Source organism: Neospora caninum, chromosome VIIb, assembly GCF_000208865.1.
Source record: "Neospora caninum Liverpool complete genome, chromosome VIIb".
NCBI classification, from domain to species: Eukaryota; Apicomplexa; class Conoidasida; order Eucoccidiorida; family Sarcocystidae; genus Neospora; species Neospora caninum.
In genome coordinates this window covers 1,696,726-1,717,286 of record NC_018394.1, presented here as the reverse complement: position 1 = coordinate 1,717,286, position 20,561 = coordinate 1,696,726, and the positions used below count along the sequence as shown (strand labels likewise).

Genomic DNA, 20,561 nt, shown 5'->3' with positions numbered 1-20,561 from the left:
TGGGAACTAGCCCTCTCGGAAGAGGTTTTTTTGGCCTTCGGCCGTTTCCCTCACGAAACAGCGACGTCGCCCTGCTTCCTGCTCTTCCCTCGGTCTTGTCCGCCCCTGCACGAGCGCAACTGTCTGTACAGTTGTTACCTTGTTCCGTGGCCACGCTTCTTCCCGAAGGAACACGCCACCTTTGTCGGTTTTCACTTTTTTGCCATCATAACTCCCTTGAGTAGACAAAATGTCTGGACACGCGCCCACGGCCGGATCCGCCGCCGTTGCCTCTGGTGCATCGACCGCCGCTGGATCTCGCGAATCGCCGGAGGGCCTCAACCAGAAAAACCCACGTAAGTCGCCAGTCTCCTTTCCACCCCACTCTTTCTGGCTATCTATCTTTTGCCTGTCCCTCGCACTCGGGTGTCCTAGCGTCTGCTCCTCGCCTCTCTTCCCGCCGATTCGCTATGGCCGCTGGTATCATCAGTCAACGCTGAAACAGGTTTTTTTTTTCGCCTCACTGGGTGGTCTCAACCAAGGTACTCACGCACTGAGAGACATCTTGCCTTTTCCCGTGGGAACTGCGCAAACCCATTCGGTACAGACATGCCAACTCTTGATTTCGCGTCTCCTCTCTTCCTCGCATATGTAAATATAAGCAAATTCACACAAATGTGTATATCTATACGTGTGTGCTGGTGTACCTGTACATGTACGTACACTCCTCTCCATATATATATATATATGTGTGTGTGTGTAAACGTTCATACACATACAGGAAGGCTGCAGGATGCCTTTGCATTCCTAAAAGTTGCGGGAGGAGCCCCTTCCAGTATACGTCCCTGCCTCGACGTCCCGTCTTCCCTTGCCCGTCTCCTGTTGTGACTGCGCGGGACTGGTGCTGCGAAATGGGGCGTCTCTGGTTCACACAGCTCGCCACTTGTCTCCTTACGCAGGGCCCTGCGGACTCTGTTTTTCTTCTGCTGTTTGCGTCCTCAGCGAGCTCTTCGCCAACGGCTCAGCCGGACAAACCGCTTTTCAGAAGTCGATCTGGGTACACCTACTACGGCCCCAACGGGGAACGCTTCCGTCACAAGAAAACGGCAGATCGTGTCCGCCGCGCTAAGAAATACCACAGGTACACCTTTTGCTGGGAAGGCAACATGTACAGGAACCGCAGGGGTTTCCGCCTGTCTTCTTTTTAATATCTGTGGGCTCATTCCTGTTCTTATCTATGTACGCTCACTTTCTCCCTCAGATGTCGTATTTTTATGCCCTCTTCTTTCCCCGTCGCTTCTGTTGTGCCTTCCTTCTATCTCTTTTGTAACAGGCTGCCTCTCTGTGCCCGTCCTCGCGTCTCCTTTTGCGTCGCTGTTTGTCTCCTTTTCCAGAGCTCCTGTTTAGGGAATAGACTGACGTTTTGGTTGTCGGGCCCTCCTTCGCTTGGATTTCCTTTTTTCACCCTTTCTTTCGTCCGTTCCTTGAGACGTCGTCTTTGGTCCCTCCAGAAGTTGCTAGCGAGGACGAGCCGCGGTGTCCCGAGAACACGCTCTGTCTCTACCTGAAGTTACCTTACTTTCCCTTTTTGAAGTTCTCTGTCTTTTTTCCGGGTCTTTTCGTCTTGCTATTTTCGTTGAACAGTTCCCGCCTGGCCTCTCTCCGCCGGCCGTTTCTTTTCAGAAAAGACATAAGCCCATCGGAGTGGGGGAAATACAACTATGTTAACTCCACGATCTGCGAGGACTCGTTCCACATCAAAGAGACGATCCCGCGAATCTACAAACATGAGACGACTTTAAAAGGTAGGCCTTCCGAATCGATTTTCGCGGCGAGACAGACACAGGATTCCGCGTCTGCACTTGCCGCATGCTTGCTTGGAGAAGCGTGAGAAACAGAGATATGCTCAAATATATATATATATATATATATATGTATGTGTATACGGTGAGAGAGTGAGGCTGGGAAATTTGGACGCGACATGGAGGTGGAAAAAGGTTCTTTTTCCACCTCACGGTTTTCCTGGGTACGGGAAAGGCCGCGAATGTTATGATGATCTCACTTTCCATATATATATATATATATATATATATATGCCTGCCTACGTTTATGCAAGTCACATGCGTGTGTCAACATACAGTTACATATGAATATGTATGTGTATGTTTGAATGTATAAAGGGGTTCCTGGGGGCTTCGTGTTGAGCTCAGCCGTTTTGAGTGTCAGGTGGCCAAGGAGCGCTCCTGAGATGCTGGAAAGGGCCTTCGTTATGTTCGCTGATTTTTTCTCTCCCCTTGTTTCTGCCAGCGTCCTTTTCTCTCTCGCTCCGTGGTTCGCGTGCGGCGAGTCCCACTGCTCCTGTCCTCGGAGACTCTCTCGCACATCGTTTCCTGCTGCGCATACATCCGCTACTCGGGGTTTTCTTCTGCTGCGTGTCCACGTTGCCTCGCAGATTTTGTGGAGAAATACGAAATTCCCTGCAAACCCGTGCTTCTCTGCGGCTGGATGGCCGAATGGCCCGGCATGGTGCGCTGGGAACCGCGCGAGTTGGAACGCCGCTTTCGCTCGGCGCGCTTCAAAGTCGGCGAGAAGGACGACGGCGAAAAAATCCGAATGAAAATGGTATACACGGACGAACCGCGCGTGATGACAAAGCAAGCAGACCTTTTCAGAGACCGTTGCGTCGCTGTCCCCTGTTCACACCTGGATGTCCATTTGGACTGAGATACACGTTCACGAGTGCAGATATATGCCTTTGTCTGTGATATGGCTTGCGCGCAGCCGCAGGGGAGAGATCTCTCCCTCTTCCGCGGAGCGTCAGTGCATGCTGTGCCTTGAGTCAGTCTCTCTCTGTGCACATGTGTTTCCCTCTGATGAGTCCGTGCACCGCCTGTATTTGCAGCGTGCTCGTACAGACGTCTCCAGTTTGGCGCGCACCCGTCCTCTCTGTGTTTTCACCGGCTGGTTTCCACCTGTACATGCTTCTTTCTCTCGTGTTTGCGCTCCTTACGCATGCTTCTGGTAGAAGTATTTCATTGACTACATGGAGAACCAGCGCGACGACTCGCCGCTGTATCTGTTTGAGTCGGCCGTCGAAGAAAAGGCAGACACCTGGTAGGAGCAGGAAGGTTCAAGATCGCATGCAGCTTTCTTTTCCTCCCAGATGTGCTGCCCGCGTTCCCTGCTCGATCCAACTGTCCCCTCTTTTGGCGAATTTGCATGTACCATAATTCCTCCATTGCGGGTGCACCCGCAGGATACGATCATTTCCGTGGAGGTCTCGGCACCTGCGTGTTCTTGGATGAGGCGACGTGCGCCTTTCTGTCGCAAAGTGCGTTTTGCTTTCTCCTAGATGGCAGCCTGCAGCCAAGCACGAGCCTCGTCTGACGGAGGCTTTGCGTTCTTTGTGTTTGTTTTCGTCCGTGTCGCGGAGTGTCGTCACCACGACGGCTGTTCCTTTCCCGCGCGTGCAACACCGCTGTCTCCCCGTGCGGCATTCCTTGTTTTCTCTTTTCAGCGGCCTGCTGGAAGACTGGAATGTCCCGGAAGTGTTCCCTGTGGATCTGCATGCCATCGTCGGAGAGGAAAGACGACCCCCGTAGGCACACAGGCGAGAGACAGCGCCAGCAGGGACACGGAGAAGAGAAAGACTCTCACCTCACTGCAGCCGATTTTCTCCTTCCTTTTGCCCCTCGGGTTCCGCTTCCGTGGAGGCGCGGGTCAATATCGCGTGTCCAGCTCTTGCACCCTTTCCTTCTCACCTTTTCCTGTTTGTTGTCCTGTCTTCTTCCCCTCGCGTTGCCCTCGCCTTCGCCGGGGTGTTTCGTCCCCCGCACCGATCCCAAACCCGCACAACGGACTCGAGCTCTGTCTGTCTCACTGTCTCTCTCTGTATGTGTCTGTCGCTGTCTGTCTCTCTCACTGTCTCTCTCTGTATGTGTCTGTCGCTGTCTGTCTCTCTCACTGTCTCTCTCACTGTCTCTGCTTTTTCCCTTTTCCGCTGTCGTTTTTTGGCCACATCTGTCTTCCGGCGTGTTTCCCCTCGCTGTCTCTGTCTCCGGCAGCCATCGCTGGTTCTGTGTCGGGCCCAAGCGGAGCGGCACGACAATCCACGTTGATCCGCTCGGCACTGCGGCCTGGAACGCGGTGACGCACGGCGTGAAGAGGTAAGAAGGAGAAGAAGGCCGGCTGCCTCTGGAGCGTCTCGCTGCCGATTCGGATGGAGAGCGGCGCGGTCTCCTGTACAGAGCCGTGGATGTGTGGAGGCAGAGCGCGACAGAAAACTAAAGAATGCATAAAGAATGCAGGAAAGGAACAAAAAAACGCGTGCAGCCTGGCGTAGAGGTGGGTATCCATGCGTAGAGACTTTGACGTTGAGCCCAGGTTCTGGGCGAGAAGAGGGAGTTCTTCCAAACCCAGCCGAGTCGAACACGTCCAATTCAGCGTCGTGGTCTTCTCAGTTCCTTTTTACTTTTCAGCTCGGTTTTTGCCTCCGCAGATGGGCACTTTTCCCTCCTGCTGTCCCGCGTCACGTGGTGAAGGCGAAGCACCTGTTGAAAAAAGGAGAAGACGACGAAGCCATCATGTGGTTCGATTTTCTTCTGCCGCGCATCCGGGAGAAGTACCCCGACGTCCCTGTCTACGAAGTCCGTTCCTTCTCTTGTAGAGACGTACTCGTCTTCTGCCTGTAAAAAATGGGCGCGCCACGCTCTCGCTTCTTCCGCATCTGTAGACGTCCTCTCCGTGTCGCGCGCAGTTCGTCTCGACCTCACACGCCTGCGGCTCTTCTTCTTGTGTGCCGATCTCTTGATATCACCGACCTTCCTTGGCGCCTCCTATTCCTTGTCGCCCCATTTGCCTCCCTGTTACACCTTTTAGAATTTGCTTCCTAGGTTTCACCAAACTGCTTTTCTCTAGGTGTGGAGCTGCGGGGGGTCTCTCGGCAAACCGCAGCAGCATTCCTTCTTCGCACACTTGGCGGTCGTTCTTTTTTTTGCTTTGCTGGGTTTCTGCTGCTTCCAGTGCATCCAGAAGCCAGGCGAAGTCATCTTCGTCCCCGGCGGTTGGTGGCACGCGGTTCTGAACTTGACAGACTGCGTTGCATGCACGCAGAACTTTGTCTCTTTCTCCTTTCTCACGCCCGCGTGGAGAAGCACGCGCAGGGGCCGAAGGAGATACGCAGTTCTGTGGAAAGAGCGTTTCCGCCGCTTTTTCCCCGAGGCCGTTGGCCTGGGAGTTCTCGACGACTGCGACGCGTAAGCGACGCAGAGGGAGCAGAGAAGCGACAGCAGAGAGTCACCCGTGGCGACGGGAAAGAGCAAGAGTCGCGCCTCAAAACTCGGGAAACAGAGCGGAAGCGGGCGCCTGAGGCGGAGGCGGGAGGGGAGAGACACGGGGAAAGACTGCTGCCGTAGAGCGTGTGGAGAGCAGACGAGACACAACGCGACGCCCCAAAGAACCGTTTCGGCTGTGGTTTGTGTTCAGCATGGATGGCTGGGAGGTTCGCGATGGGAAGTTCTGCCGCATGCAGGCTCAGCGAGGCGCGTATTTGTCGGAGACCAGTTCGTCGAGCAGTTCGAGCAGCAGCAGCGACAGTGAGTCCTCCGACGACGAAGACGAGTTGACGGAAATCGCAAAGAAAGTGAGCAAGATGCGACAAGGCGTTGATGCGGACACCTGGGGCCTGTACAGGAAGACCAACGCTGTCTTGTTGCATCGCAGGAGACAACCTCCAGCGGGAAATCCGCTCCCAGCATGCCCTCTCGCTCTCTCTTCTGTTTCTGCGGCTGCTGGGGGACAGAGCAACGCACGAGGACCGGCTTTGTGTGGCGGGGCTGACCGAAAGAAGGAAGACGGGTCCGGGGGGCCAGAAGAAACGGAGACACCTGAGGTGTCTGTACAGCTGGCAGGCCGAGTCGGATCAAGCGCGAAGCCGACGCGGACAGCTCAGCGCGCGGCGTCGGACTCCGAGGAGAGCAGCGAAGAGGACAGCGAGAGTGAAGAAGAATCGCAAGGGAGCGGAGAGAAGGGGGGACTCTGTGAACCCCAGCGGAGGCTGAAGAGACGAAGCGGCGGAAAAGAGAGTGAGGAGGGACGGAGCCTAGCCAGTGGCGGCGCTTCGGAAGACCCTGGCGTCAACGGTCGGAAAGAAACGGACGCGAACACTTCCACCGACGCTGCTCAGGAACAACACGTCAAAAAATCGCGCCTACTCATCTCCACGGAATGACCACGTTTAGCACTACAACCCCGCTCATCCGTTATGGATTTGCACACATTCACTCCTGGATCTGTGCATGTGTGCCTCTAGATGGCAGAGATGTGCATGCCTCTTTCACAACAGGGATCGGTAACAGACACTTCACACGCCTTTTCATGGCAGATGCGTCGTTTGCGGAGCCCTCTACCAATCTTTCAGTACTGAGACACCTCTTCCCGTCTTCACCTCTTTACTTATCTATCTGCCTGTGTCTATATCTAGCTACCGACATCTACATATATATATATATATATGTACGTACATATATTTTATATATCTCTTCTGGTTGAGAGCCTGCGAGATCGTATGTAGGGGGCGTGTAAAGGTTAACACTGGTTTTGTCAGACAGAGAGGGATTCGACTGCAGTAACGTGGAGTTTGTGCGAATTGTTTCTTCGGGCGCAGAATCGCTTGTCAGTTTCGGGTTCGTTGTCAGCGAAGCACACATCGTCAGAGACTCGAAAGACCGACTGAGACGCTCTCATCTGCGTACTGCATTGCCTTCACACACGACCAGGCTTTTCTCGATTTCCTTGAAGGCCAGGAAGCCTGTGATTTGTTGCCGTTTTTCCCCTCGGTTGCTTCTGGCATCGCGACTAGGTCATTCAGTGAAACGCCGCTTCTTTTTTACGGTTTTCTGTGATTCCCGCTCTCTTTCCGCGATCTCCACCCGGTCTCCCTCGAGCGACATGACAGTGTGTGACAAACAGGCGTACATCGCCACACACACACACACACACACACAGAGGACAAAAGGGAAGACCCCGCCTGTCCTCGACAAGAGCTGAACCAGCGACGTTTGGCCACGTAAAAATACCCGGCTGCGTTTCCGGCAGTCATCGATTTTCTCTTCCTACTCATTTATTCTGAACTCCCGCATTACATGCGTCAGTTCTATCTCTAAAAGACGACTTTGTCACCTCTATAAACATCCACACACTTTTAGATGTAATTACACGCCTGCATATGCACGCGTGTGAACAAGTACGTACTTATATATGAATGTCCTTATGTCTTACGCATGTGTACACGTGATCTTCCGGAGCGCTGTTGCGCAGCCTTGCCGACGGCGGTGTGTGCCGAGAAGCTGCGCACGTTCAGAGAACTGGGGAAGACCACTGACTGGGATTGACGAGCGAACAAAGTACCTCCTTTATACTCCGTCACCGTTTCCAGTTCAGCTGCGAGGCTCTTAAGAACTCCACATGTGGATTTCCTGCCGTGCAAACATTGCACTGTATTGATCTTACGGGGGGAGGAACCGTGTCGACACAGATTGCCCGGGAAACAGTAAAACTCGATCCAGCTGCGAGTTTCTTAATGAGGTAACACGGTGTTGCATGTGCATACACACACGTATATATTCGGAAATACATGCAGAGAGACGATATACACACTTCTGTATGTATCTCTGCCAGCGATTCGCTTGCCTTAAATTCGGATCGAGAAATAGACGCAAAAGTACCGTCTCCCGAAGGAGGCGTGTTAGAAAACGTTGCTGGCGCAGCTGGAGGAAACGCGGGTTTTGCCGAGCTGAAGCTTTGCAATAAAGGGAGTAGCAATGCTGTTCACTTTCGAGCCCCCGAATTTGCTACAGAAGGCGTGTCCTAGCTAGCCTCGCAAAGGCACTCCTATTGTATGCCTGAGTTTGTGGACTCACGCACATGCATGCTGTGACTTATCTACATACAGTCAGTCATAAAACACATCCATTATAGACAACTTTTACACACCGACTACATTCATTGTAGGTGGGGTTTCCTCAGCGGTAGGTTAGGATCGTGTACGATTCCGTGGCTTCACTTCTGAACAGAAGCATCGCGAGGTCATTTGGGCCTCCCTGGTGCCATGGTTTTTCCTCTTTGCTTCTGAACTTCTGGTCGTTCCTGGTAGCTGCATGTATATATATATAAATCTGCCACGAGTAAAGAATCGGCGATTTGTTTCGGGTTTTGCGTGTCTTTCTCGACTTGTCTTGCTGCAGTGGCAAGCAGGGGGCCCGAGAACAGAGAGATACTTGTTCGACGGGCTCGTCCCCAACAGGGACTCTCGGAACCGTCGTTCTCCGCTTTTCCCGACACACACATCTTCGTCCGGAACTCTCTTTTCTTTCTTTTCTGACTCCAATCACGCGAGAAGAGGAAACCCAGAAACAACTTAAACAAGACAAGACTTTCGAGGTTGCCCGCCTCTGCCTCGTCGAATCCCTTCGGGGTTTAAGGACCTGTCGTCCTCTCTCTGGCGGGATCCTGCGCGACCGCGAAGAAATTCATTTTCAAGCGAGAAGCTGTCTTTCTTCCTCCCTTTTCCTAGTTTTGCCCTCCCAATTGAAGGGAGAAAGACCTCGAGGAAAACAAACTGGTGCGTTTTCCTGCTGCGGTTAGCCTCTCTCGCAGAGACTGAATTGCCGTCCTTTTCTGGCATTTTCCCTGGCTAGTCTTGAGTTTTTCCCGACCGAGGCGGCGCGCGCGAAAATCCCTCATGGCACCTTCCTGTGTCAACTGGGTTTTTGCAGTCACGAACTCCGTTCGAGAGAGTTGCGTCGTTCGCGCGCGAAATCGCCCGAAACTGCTTTGCGCCGGATTCCGTTCCGCGTTTTCGTCCTTCTTTGACTTCTTTTCCCAAGACTCAGGTCAAACGACACTTTTCTCAGAAAAAGCGTCAGCCTCTCGTCTAGCCACTCTCAAGATTCGACACGACGCGCCGCGCGGTGACTCACGGGGTCCTCGCCCGGACTCTGGTGTCTGTACACCCGGGGACTGTTGCGCTGGCAAGCACTCCGCTTCGGCGCGTTTTGAGTCGAGAAAGCAACTTTGGCACCACGGAGTAAGGCCTGAGCGGAGCTACTTTCTCAAAAAGTGTGTGGTAGTGAAATTCGGAAACTTTTCTCGACGATTCGAGGCTTCACCCTCGTCTGGCTGTCCTGGGACGCGGGACTCCCTTGTGTCTTTGCCGCAAATCCGGGACCCGCGGCGGTCTGCCCCGCTGCTCGAGATGTGCCTTTCCTGCTTTTTTCATTTTCGCTGCACTTTTTTCTTCTTTGGGGGTCCTTTCCCTCCCTCGTGTTCTAAAACGGGTCATAACCCGTCGAATGCTCTTGCTGCGGATCGCGTGTCCCTCAACCGCGCGTCTTGAGAGCGCTGCCATGCGTTGAGAGGACAGGCGCGGAGTGACGCCCGCAACAAACGCGGTGTCGGCTTTCTGTCCGCTGTTCCGTTTTCTCTTCTGTTGGGAGGCAACCGGACCGTTATTTCTTCTTTTTGACTCAAGGCAAAGACCTGTTTCCGTTGAAACGTCACGAAACATACTGGATCTCTCCTCCGTTCGCGAAACCGCGATTCGCACGACCTCGCGCCATTTGAGTCGCGACTGAAGGCGCGCGCTGGAGCCACACCGTGAAGAGAACCACAAACAAAAACCTGGCGGGCGGGCGGGGGCACGTCGCCCTTCCTCAGAACCGCTTTTCCCCACTTTTTCGAGGGTAAAAGGAGGTCAAAGCACCCGCCCTCGAGCCGCGTTTCTCACCCTAGGTCTCCCTGTTTTTCCGGCGTTCCGCGAGCAAACCTTCCTTTCGACTGTCTACGAGCGGGACGTGGCACGTTTTCTTGCTCCTTCCCCTGTGCGAGCGAGGCTCTCTTCCACGGCTCAGACTGCCCGCTCTGCAATGCGCGGAAGAGATCTACGAAATATCGAGACGGGGAACCCGCCACGTTACCGCGCTCGATCGGTCCGTTTCTGACGCGCTTTCTGGTCCACTTTGGAACTTACCCGCGTTCTGCGGGCGCCTTCTCCCTGTCTCCCTCCTCGCTTGCCTTCCGGACTTTTTCGACGCGTCGCAGAGTGCCAATTTCTGCGTTCTTTGCGCGGGGGAAGACACAAGCAGAGAGAGCGGCGGCTGACACTGGAGAGTTCACTCTCTCGTTAGGGATTTTTCTTTTTTCCTCTCTTGTCGCTTCTCTAACTTTTGACTCCCGTGCCCCGCTCGGGTGTAGTATCTGGAAAGGTGTCGCTGTCGTCCCCGTATCAAGGTTCCGTTTCTCTTCCACATGTTGCGCGGCTTTCTCTCGAGAGCTCAAGAGAGACAGAGCGCTTTTATCGAGCACCTACGAGGCTGCAAATCGATAGTCCAAGGTCGTCCACTCCTCACGTAGAGGTAAGCACCGATTTTATCCCGTTCTGTAGTGGAATCGCCTCCGATTTCCGCTTGCCTCCTTGTTGTTTCTCGCGCTGGAGACTTTTTGGGAAGAAGAGTCGCTGTCGGTCCCTCGCTTCGAGCTATCTGATGCCTCGCACGAGTGAACCGTTGGATTGCACGACGGATCTGCAGTGTGGTACGTCTTTTCGGCTTTTCTTCCGTGACACTTCCGTCCGAGTCAACGCCTTCTCGTTTTTGTCTCGCTGGATTTTGTCTCTCCATATGTGACCCCACTCTTTCTCGTCGCACCGTCCCCTTTTCCCGCCGGGCAACTCGCCCTCGTCCACTTTTTGGTACACCGTGTCGAAAGTCTGTTTTTTTCTCGTGCAAGTTCGTTCTGCGGTAGTAAAGTTGCGTGGCATTTCATAAACTTCCCAGCAGTCTCTGCTCGTTCCCCGCGCCTATTTTCTTGCACTGCATCTGTGCATCTATTGAGGTCCAGCGCACTCTTTTTCTGTACCTCTCCTCCCCCCTCGTCTCGACTTTTGCACTGATTCGACCGAGCTAGCTATTCTTAACACGCCCTGAGGACTCTTTCCTTTTTACACAACTCCTTTTTCGCCATGGAGACACTCCCTCGCGCGTCTCTGTGCCTTCGCGTTTTTGTTTGGTCTGCCGGGCAAAGTATCCAAGCAGGCACATCCACACACCGAATGCTAGAGATACGCCCACTCCCGCGTACAGATATCTCGACTGAAATGTAGCTCTGTCGTAGCCCGGCCCGTTTTCTGTTGGAGGCGTTTTGCGTCATTTTCCGCGGACACTCGAGTTGCGTTGCGTCTTCCGGTGTTATGTAGACCCAAATTTCGCTCTTTGGTCCGTGGTTTACGGGAGAACGGGTGACGCGCGGCTTCCCAGGTTCTTTTGCGGTCCCCCAATTAGGTTTCGTTCTTCAGCGTATCCACACTGCGGATATCGACATGCACAGGATCTCTGCCGTGTCGCTTCGCGCGGACCGTTGTGTTTTCCCAATGTGTTCGTTTTCCTCCGGCTCTTTCCATTTTCCCGGTGTCCCGGTGGCTCCTCAAAAAGCCGATCTCGGCTCGTGTGGAACAACTTCCGCTTCCCCAAAACCGGAACGTCCCTGCACAAAGAGATGCATCTTGTCTAAATTTCGTACGCCGATTTGCGTAGATCTGCTTTCAGTGGCCTCATGTCGCCGCGCGGCTGAACGGCCGTCTCCGTCTGTTTTCCGTAAACTCGTTGACTTGGTCTCTGACGGTTCGCGCCTCCCAGGTTCCGATCTCTTCTCCAGGTGAACATTCTTGTGGACTCTTTCCAGTGGACGTACATGCACACATTTCTTCGCATAGATGTCCAGGCCGAGGTACTCCAAATCATCCATTTTTGACTCCATATACTTGTATCGTTTTGCACTGTTTCCGTGACTGTTGTGCGTACCAGTGTTGTGTCTCTGCCATCCCTGTTGTATGTTCAGGCGTCTTTCGCTTTAAGGCTTTTTTTCGTCGCCAGGTTTTTGCCGTTCTTCGCCTCTCGCTACGCAGGGCCAAGGCACGGAGACCATGTCCGAATTCTACACCAAAAAAAAGCCTCGAATGGTCGTTTTGTTCTCGCGGTGGCATCGCGCACCTTTCCGACCGCCGTCGACGTGTGTAGTTTCTGTCGGCGTTTGTATACAGACGAAGAAACACACCACGCGGTGGAGCCTCGACTGGAAGCTCTGCGCCGGTGTGTGTCGTTCGCCTTTCTTCTTCAGTCTTTTTCGTCTTCCTTTTGTGAATTTGCACGTTCTCGAGAGCGTTCGCCTAGCGCGGAAGAATCGTGACACCGGGGATTCCAGATTCGTCGGTTCAGTCTTTTGTCGTTTTTTACGCGTTTGACTCGCTCCGTCTCTTTGCTTTTCCCCCGCATCCGCGGCGCTTGCCGGCATGCGGTCTCCGCCTCTCCAAGAAGACCCTCTAAGGGAGGGGAGGAAGCGCACGCCTTCCCGTTCTCTCCCCTGCGAGGACGGCGCGCGTTCTCGCACAAGCAGAGACCACGACCGTCACTATGCGTGCTCGTCAGGTTTCCTCTGGGCGCCTGCAGGCCGCGCGCTTTCTCCCGACGAGAGGTCGGTGCCGCTCTCTGTTTGCCCGTCCGTTTCCACCGCCGCCGCTGACTCCTCCTCGTCTTGTCTCTCGCCTTTCTCCAGCTGCTCTCCGACGACGGAGCCGGCAGACCACGAAAGCCGAGCCGGAAGTTACGTGTCGCTGAGAGATCTCTGCCTCGACGCGGACAGGTTCGCTCTTCCGCAGCCCTCTCGCCTTAGCCCTTCCGACGCGTGCGAACTCGCGGTGCCGTCCTCGCATGCAGATCTCGCGTCTGCAGGCTCGGGCCTTTCCGCGCGACTGACCGACCTCGCGAGGGTGCGCAGCAGACTCCCGCGCCACGTGGGGAGAGCGCTCGCGGTCTCTGTCCTCGACCAGTCGGGCTTTGGAGAGGAGGAAGGGCGGCTGGAAGCAAGCGACGAGCGACACGACAGCGAAGCGAGTGGGGGACAACCCACGGCGTGGACTCGTGGAGAGCACGGCGACGCCGCGGAAGGCCTTTTCTCTGGCGAGGCGGGGCTCAGCAGACAGCCCAGGAGGGTCAGCGCCGAGGCAGAGAGGGGGCGAGAGGGGGAAGATGTGGAGACGGCCGAGCGCGAGGCGACGAGCTATTCCTTCGACTTTGAGAGGTTTCTCGACCAAGAGGCCAGTGCCGAGCCTGAGGGTGAAGAAGACTTTCTGGGAATGCTGCGGTACACCCCGGCAGACATGGAAGCCACCTCGGAGGCGGTCCACCGCCTCTCCGAGTTTCTCTCGCCTAGCGAGGACGAAGACGCATGCAGCCCCTCCCGCGAGCGAGCCTTCGGCACCGCGTTCCCGCTCTCTTCCCCAACTCAACTTTCTTCGGCGTCTTTGCTGTCCGTGGTGTCCGTGGCGAGGCGGCGGCGGAGCCCACACCATGCTCAGACAGCTGCCGCGGAATTGGACGGAGACGCGGGCGCCGCGGCCCACTCTCCCCCGTTCCTGTCGCCGCCCTCCTCGGCCGCGGTCTCCTCGAGCTCAGATCATTGCGCTTTCCAAGCGCACCCCGATTCGCCGCGGGCAGGCCGCGTTTCGTCTTTTGGAGAGCAGACTGCCGAGTCACCGACCTCGCGGGGTTCCTCCTCCGGTTCTCGCGGGCGGGCGTACGGCAGCGGCAAACCTGTGGTGTCTTTGCGCCTGCGTGAAGAAAACGAGGAGACACTTTCGAAGGCAAAGTCGGAGCCCACGTCCGCTCTGGCCGTCAGTCAAGACGCGTTTAGTGGCGAGGAGGCGCAGGCGACTCGATCTCCGCCGCGAAAGAAAGCCAACACGCTCCACGGAGAGACGCGAAGTGAAAAATCTCGGTCTTACCCTGCTCTTCCGTCTTTGCCCTTCTCTTCGCCTCGTCACGCCGCCTCTAGGCACGATCTTTTACGCCGAAACAGTCCTTCCCCGAGGGCGACTTTGTCCAGTCGAGGAGACGCCCAGACGTCGTGTTTCTCTCTGGAACCCGTGCGCCTTGTCACAACGCGCTCTTCCCCGCCAGGTCAGCCGGACACAGACCCGCGCCGGTCGCAGCCTGCGGGGCCTTTTCTGTCTCCTGCGTCCTCTCCGTCTCCGTGTCCACTGTCGCCTTCGTCGTCGCCCCAGATCGAGAGACACCACACGTGTCTCCTCCGGGACGCGGGCTTCTCGTCGCCGTCTCTGACTCCTGAGACAAGAGACGGCGACGAGGCCCTCTGGTCGCCTCGCTCGCGCATGCGCGCTCGCGCGCAGCAGTCCAGCGGTTCGTCTTCCTCCCCTTTACCTTCGGGTTCTTCTCCGTGGTTGTGTCCGGAGTTTTTCTCTGTGCGCCCCGCCTTGTCGCCGAACGGCGAATCGCGTCCAGACTCTCCGGCGGCTTTGGTCGCTGCCTGCCTGGGAAGCGAAGAGGGAGAAGTGTACAGTTCTCCACAGAGCAGCCTGCGAGCGACACGCCCGTGGGGCGACGAAGCGGAAGAACAACAGCCGTGTTCCCGGCGGCGAGAACGCGAGAGCCGTAGAGGCCAGGACGCGCGGCACAGAAATCGGTTTTCGTCGCCTTCTCTGTCGACGCCGCTGTCGGTCTCGAGGAGCCGATCCAGCACTGTCGGGGCGCGGAGAAACGAAGGCGATCCATCGTTTCCGTCTCCACAGTGTCTCAATGCCTCGCCGTATCCCTTCTTCTTTTCCCCGTCCCTCAATGCCCCCTTCGGGGACACGAAGACGCCGCAGAAGCGCAGTTCGTCGTCGAGATTGAGCGAGAAAGAAAGCTATTTCTCGCCGCGGAAGACGTCGTCGCGGAACACGACTTCGCTGCTGTCGGGGCGAGTCGGGAAGCGGACCAGGGCCAGAGACTCCCCCCGCGAGGCGACTTCGAACAAAAGCGCCGCAGCACTGGACGCCGTGGAGAACGCGAGCGAATCCACTTCCTCTCGGGACGCGCTGTCAGCCACAGGCGACGCCAGCGCGTCTTGGGTCTCCAGAAATCGCTGGAAGGAACCTTGCGGCCACGCGTCTCTCTCTGGCGCGGCTCAGGAGACTCGCCAGTCTTTGGCGCCCGACAGTTTGCAAGCAAGCACAGTGTACACGACTTGCGCAGCAAACCTCGAGGCAGAGGACGAGCGAGAAGAACCGATGGACGACGCAGCCTCTCCACTCCAAGACGACGTTTCGATGGTCTCGTCTCCCGGCTCTGTCTCGTGCTCCTCTTCCCACTCGATGTCTTCTCTTCGTTTCGCCGTCAGGGAACCGGCGGCTCAGCGAGTCTCGCTCGCGGCCTGTGGGCGCAAGAGGTTCTCCAGCGAGCGCGAATGGAACCTGACGTGGGCCGGTCTGCCTCCCGAGGTCCTCGCCACCCTTTGTCAGTTTCTCTCCTTCAGAGATCTCGCCGCGTTCCAGCGCCTCGACCGCCGAGCGTACCGGGTCGGGTCTCACGCGACAGTGTGGCAGGAGCTCTGCGCCAATGAGTGGGTGAATGTGCCTGCGAGAGAGCGCGCAGGCACACCCGAAACGGTAGAGCCCGATGCAGCGCAGGCAGACGCGGGGCATCCAGAGCATGCCGAGGAACCGTCAGACGCAGGGGAGAGAGAGGAGGAAATGGAGCAGTCCAGCGAGACCGATGCCAAGCGCGATGCGCCCGCAGAAAGAGAACACTGTCAGCGAGTGTGGGAGGCGTTTTCGCGAGGGGAAGACGACGGACTGGGCTTGGGAGTGTCGTGGAGAACTCGAGGGAGCGGCAAGTTTGCGGTTGACTTCGGTTCTTCCGAAAGAGCGTGTGGGGCGAGGGGAGGCGCCTCGAAGCGCAGCTGCGAAGACCGAGCAGACGCGTGCATGCAGGCCCAGAGAGAAATCGAGGCTCTCGAGACAAGAAGAGCGCGCTGGCTCAACGCGAGGGCGTACGCGAACGACTACCGCCGGCTGTATCGCGACGGGAACGGGTGGTTTCCGAGCGCACGGAACTCCGGTCAGAACACAGGCGCGAGAGTGGCGACAGACGGCCCAGAGAGCTCCTGGGGAGTCCCGCGCTTCACCACGGCCAAGATGAAACTCAATCCTCACCTCAGCAATTCCATGGACACGAGGTAAGGGCGCGGAGGTCCAGCTCGTTGCCGAATATAAGCCGATCGCGGGAGGTGCCTTTCTCCAGGTTCTTTCCGGAGGACTTGCTTTTTTCAAAGAAGAGAGGCCTTTGCTTGTGGTGGTGTGCCTCCAGGGAAGATGCAACTGAAATTCTGATTGCCAGCGAAGGCGTCGAAACTCCTGGAGGCCAGAAGTCGTCTTATATCCGAGTCATCGACCGGGAGACTCTGCACGTGGTCCACGAACAACAGATTCCCACGCGGAGCCTCAACTGCTTGGACAGTAAGCCAGGAAAGCCGGGAGTCTATTTGCTGTCAAAAACGCGGCAAGCACCCTTTGCCTGCGTCAAAAATCAAGCCCACCCTATATGTGTAATTGCCCAAAGTGTAACTTTGCACACATATATTTGTGTACATATCTATGTATTTGTGCATGTACATGCACTCGTTTGCAGGGTGGCAGGCGCGCCGTAGTAGTAGGTGCGCGGGCTTGTTGATGCGTGCGTTTGGGGGGAATTTCGTCAGCGTCATGTGATTTGTTTTGCTTTCTCACGGACAGAGGCAGGGAGTTCCGCTCGTTGAGGCTGCCGCGTTGTTGCGTGCCCCAGCTTCTGTTTTTCTTTTTGCTCTCCTGAAGAGAAGGAAGTCCTGCGCAAGGGCCCTCTGTTTTGCGTCTTTTCGAACCCGCCGAAAAGCCACTGTCTGCCGCTTTGCCTTTCCTCCGCTGTCCGTCTCCATTTGCATGCACGGCGCGCCGAATTTCCTGACTGCATGGGAACTTCGTCTTTGCCTTTTTTCTGCTTTCTCAGTCTGCCCAGAGCTCTACGCTTGCGGAGACGACAGCGGAACCATTCGCCTCTTCAGCCGCCGCACGCATTCGCTCCTCCACCGCTACACGAGGTGCGGAGCAGAGAGAGGATCCGAGTCTCATGGCACCCCTGCGTCTCCACGGGACTCTCTGCGCGTGTCGCCTTGCACAGATTCAAGGAATTTTTTCACGCAGGCGTGACCATGGACTATGCGATACATACAGATATGAACATACTCAAATACATATGCTTACGCATATATATATATATATGCGTATGAAGGTGTATGCATATGCATATGAGTATTTATATAATACTTTTAGGTGAATGTGTCTATATTGGTGGGACATGCTTTCGCTCGAGTTCTCCCAAGACACGAGCGGTTTTTCAGCCGCGGGTCTAAAACAAATTAGGTTAGAAACCGAGGGTGCTATTCGGCCGTTCCTACCCACCTTTGTATTCACGTTCTCTCCCTAAGTTTCGCCGTGAACGACCTCTATCTTCTCAGCACGCCTATCTGCACATGTATACATATGCGTATATTCTGCATGCGGATATATATGTATATATATATATATATATATATTTGCGTGTGTATGCATATAGGACAGCCTGCATTACTGCATGTTTTTCGTCTTACTGATGTCCGTTTCTGCGTGGCATCGGCTTCAGCTTGTGAGTTTGGATGAGTCGCCCGGTCTAGCGCTTGATGACTTCCCCCTATATGTGTGCAAGTGTATGTGTAGGTATATGCGTGTATATGTGTGTGTGTATGTGTGCATATGTGTGTATATGTATGTTTTTGTGTTCAGCGTTGGAGTGGTAAATATGATGGCGATGTATGGACTCGGGCCGTCTCAAGAAGTGAATGATTTACGCATTTGCCGCGCTGAGCAGCAGATTGTTTCGGTCCGGACAGCGAGTCGATATCCCGCTGGCATCGAGGTAGTCGATCTCCACACAGGCAAGACGACTGCCATCACTCCCGGAAAAACAAATGGTAAGAATGAATGCAGAAACAAAACACGCGGAAGGGCGTTTCTTATGCGAGGAGACGTATTTCCTTCTGTGCGTGTCGTGGAGGTTTTGCTTCTTTGTCGCTCTCGTTGCCGTTCTGTTGTGCGACATGTTCGAGAATTAGTCTTCTGTGCAATCCGAGGTATTCCGAGATACCTCTGCGTTCTCTAGATCTCTATATCTCTGCCTCTACAAATATATACACATATATATATATGTATATATATATATACGCGTATTTCTGCATATCCAAGTTCAAATGACACAGCTTCGACATTCATATCTCTACATGTATGTACATCTATATTATGCGCACACATTTGCGTACGATCGAGAGGGATATAGCAGCAGCCTACTCGGTTTTGTGTCTCTGTGCGTGCTTACGCGCTTGTGTGTGTGCGGCTTCACCTCTGTATCGACCCCGGTGTGGGTTATCCCGTTTCACTCATCGCCGTTTCACGTGTCTGACGTGATTTCAGATTTCGTTTAAAAGACTGTCGAGTTCAGAGGGACTCTACCTTTCTGGATTCCTTGTCGCAGGAAACTGGATCCACGCGCTGGACGTGGAGCAAGATCTGTCGTTTGATTTCCCCGCTTTCGGCCCACCTTCGCGGCGTGGTAGTCTCTTGTTCTCGCCCGACGCTTCCTCGGAGGCCTCGTACAGCCCGCCTTGGAGACGTAGCAGCATCACAAGCCTCGTAGCGGTCGGCGAAAGTTCCTCTGCAGGCTGTTTCTCCCTCCTGCGTCTCGACTTGCGCTGTGCACGGCCCGTTGTCCAAGAAATTCCCCAAACGCGCAGAATGCTCTGGCCACTCCGTGTCCACGGCAGCAACGTCTTCGTCAATTCCGTCTTCGCCGCCAACGAAATGTGCGGAAGAATTCGGCAGATCGACTTGAGGTGAGAGAAGAGGCTGGACCGGAAACGGGAGACACCGCACAGCGACACCAGGTGCATGATGCATGCGAACGCCATCTGGCTAAGGACGCTCTCTGATCTCGCCAAGTTCCGCCGCCTGGGAAACACTCGATACACTGATACGTGTGCGCGTGAGCAGACGTGTAGCTTCTTCCCCTTGAATGCACATCTACCGTCCTCTCTACATGACACATATACACATATATACACCTTGAACTATATATATATATCCTCGGTCGGTAGCGCCATCTTCTTTCGCTTGAGAAGAAGTTTTCGCGTTGCTTTCTCTTGGTTTGTCCTTCAGGGCTCCGTCGCCTGATATTTGTGCACAACAGCACACCAGTGTGACTTGCCTGTCGGAGGAAGGAAGCAAGCGAATCGGATCTTGCATGGTCCATCTTCTTCCCACGCGAAAAGTAGAGGACATTCGCGTCATGGGCGATTTCGTAAGTCGCTTCTCTGCCTCAAGATCTCCTGTATTCTGTCCCGTTCCCCGTCTCTGCGGCTCCAGACTGTGAACACGACTCGGGATGGACGACTTGCATATGCCTCTGTATACGTGTTCCTTCCTCTCTATATATTTCTCGCTGTTGCTCTCTCTAGGTAGAGATCTTTCTTTGTCCCTTTCGATCTATGGAGTTTCACGAGTGCGGACATCCAAGAATCTGGATCTACGCGGCAACCGACCGTCACCCCTCCAAGTGTATGTACACTTTCGTGTTTCGATGCATGCACACTGCGGCATTTCGCGGACCTCGCAGTCGAAATCCCGTGTCTCATGTTCCCTGTCCTCGCAGCTGTACGTGCTGACGGACGACGCCGATGGCTGTCTCCAGATGCTGCGATTCGACACCAAACGCGACGGGAAGGCTCAGCTCGTCACAGTTGTCGACACGTTTGATTCTTCCGAGTGGACAGAGCCTCTGCGTCTCCTTCAAGTGAATCCTCGTAAGAATTTCTGGGATTCTGAGAAACAAATGCTCTATTCATACGCTCAGTTTCCGTGGAGGACGCGTTCGGGAACCGTCCCGGTGGCTCGTCGAACGTGCAAGGCGTTTGAACGCAACCGAATACCCGAACGCATGCGCGCGCATTTCCTCGACATGATACAAAACATACAGCTATTACTATGCACATAGGTGGAGACTTACCACTATAACTATTATGTTTCGCACTATGTAAAGCATATATATATATATATATATATACAGTTTTATGCACGCATAAGTATATATGTGTGTGTGTGTGGGGGGGGGGGGGGGGATGTCAGTTTGCCTTGATATATGGGTACATATATACATGTGCAGATACGGGCTTTCACGTGTTCATTGAGGTGACCGTGGAAAGATGTGTGCGATATTGTATCGCCTTTGTATCCCTTTAATCGCGTCTCTGGAATATGTGGTGTGTGTGCTTCAGAAGGCTGGACGTGCACCTACGGCAATTTTGTAAAATTTGGTCGCGTCGCAGATCCAGAGGCGCCCCTGGGAGGGGAAAGTTGCGAAGAGATCAACCTCGCTTCTCCTCTCTCACTCAGTGCTGTCGACTCTGTGTCTGAGAGGCACTTTGGGAAGTAGAGACGGCACCGTAGATTTGCCAAGGCGGAAAAAGCGAGTGCGCGCCAAGTTGGCCAGAGAGCCGTAGGGACGGAGCAACAGAAAGAAGAGGAGACTCTCTGTCGACACGTGCACAGAGATATGTCAATTTACACCTAGACGTATATAGGTTTGTACAGCAACGAGAAAGGAAATCGGAGGACGATACCTCATTCTATTGGT

General features: G+C 54.8%; 2 protein-coding genes across 2 annotated transcripts; both read left to right on the top strand.

The window, feature by feature from the left end:
* Nucleotides 1-229: 229 nt before the first annotated feature.
* NCLIV_026130 (hypothetical protein) lies at nt 230-6,208 on the top strand (the record flags this gene model as incomplete). The annotated part of the gene is made up of 10 exons (XM_003882807.1): nt 230-335; nt 982-1,120; nt 1,663-1,784; nt 2,432-2,601; nt 3,005-3,093; nt 3,497-3,577; nt 4,044-4,145; nt 4,478-4,625; nt 5,002-5,234; nt 5,464-6,208. The coding sequence occupies 10 exons, from the start codon at nt 230-232 to the stop codon at nt 6,206-6,208; spliced, it is 1,935 nt and encodes a 644-aa protein (XP_003882856.1).
* Nucleotides 6,209-12,322: 6,114 nt separating this feature from the next.
* NCLIV_026120 (conserved hypothetical protein) lies at nt 12,323-20,360 on the top strand (the record flags this gene model as incomplete). Its single annotated transcript, XM_003882806.1, has 8 exons — nt 12,323-16,044; nt 16,176-16,324; nt 16,851-16,941; nt 17,663-17,850; nt 18,408-18,765; nt 19,088-19,229; nt 19,581-19,731; nt 20,203-20,360. The coding sequence occupies 8 exons, from the start codon at nt 12,323-12,325 to the stop codon at nt 20,358-20,360; spliced, it is 4,959 nt and encodes a 1,652-aa protein (XP_003882855.1).
* Nucleotides 20,361-20,561: the final 201 nt, after the last annotated feature.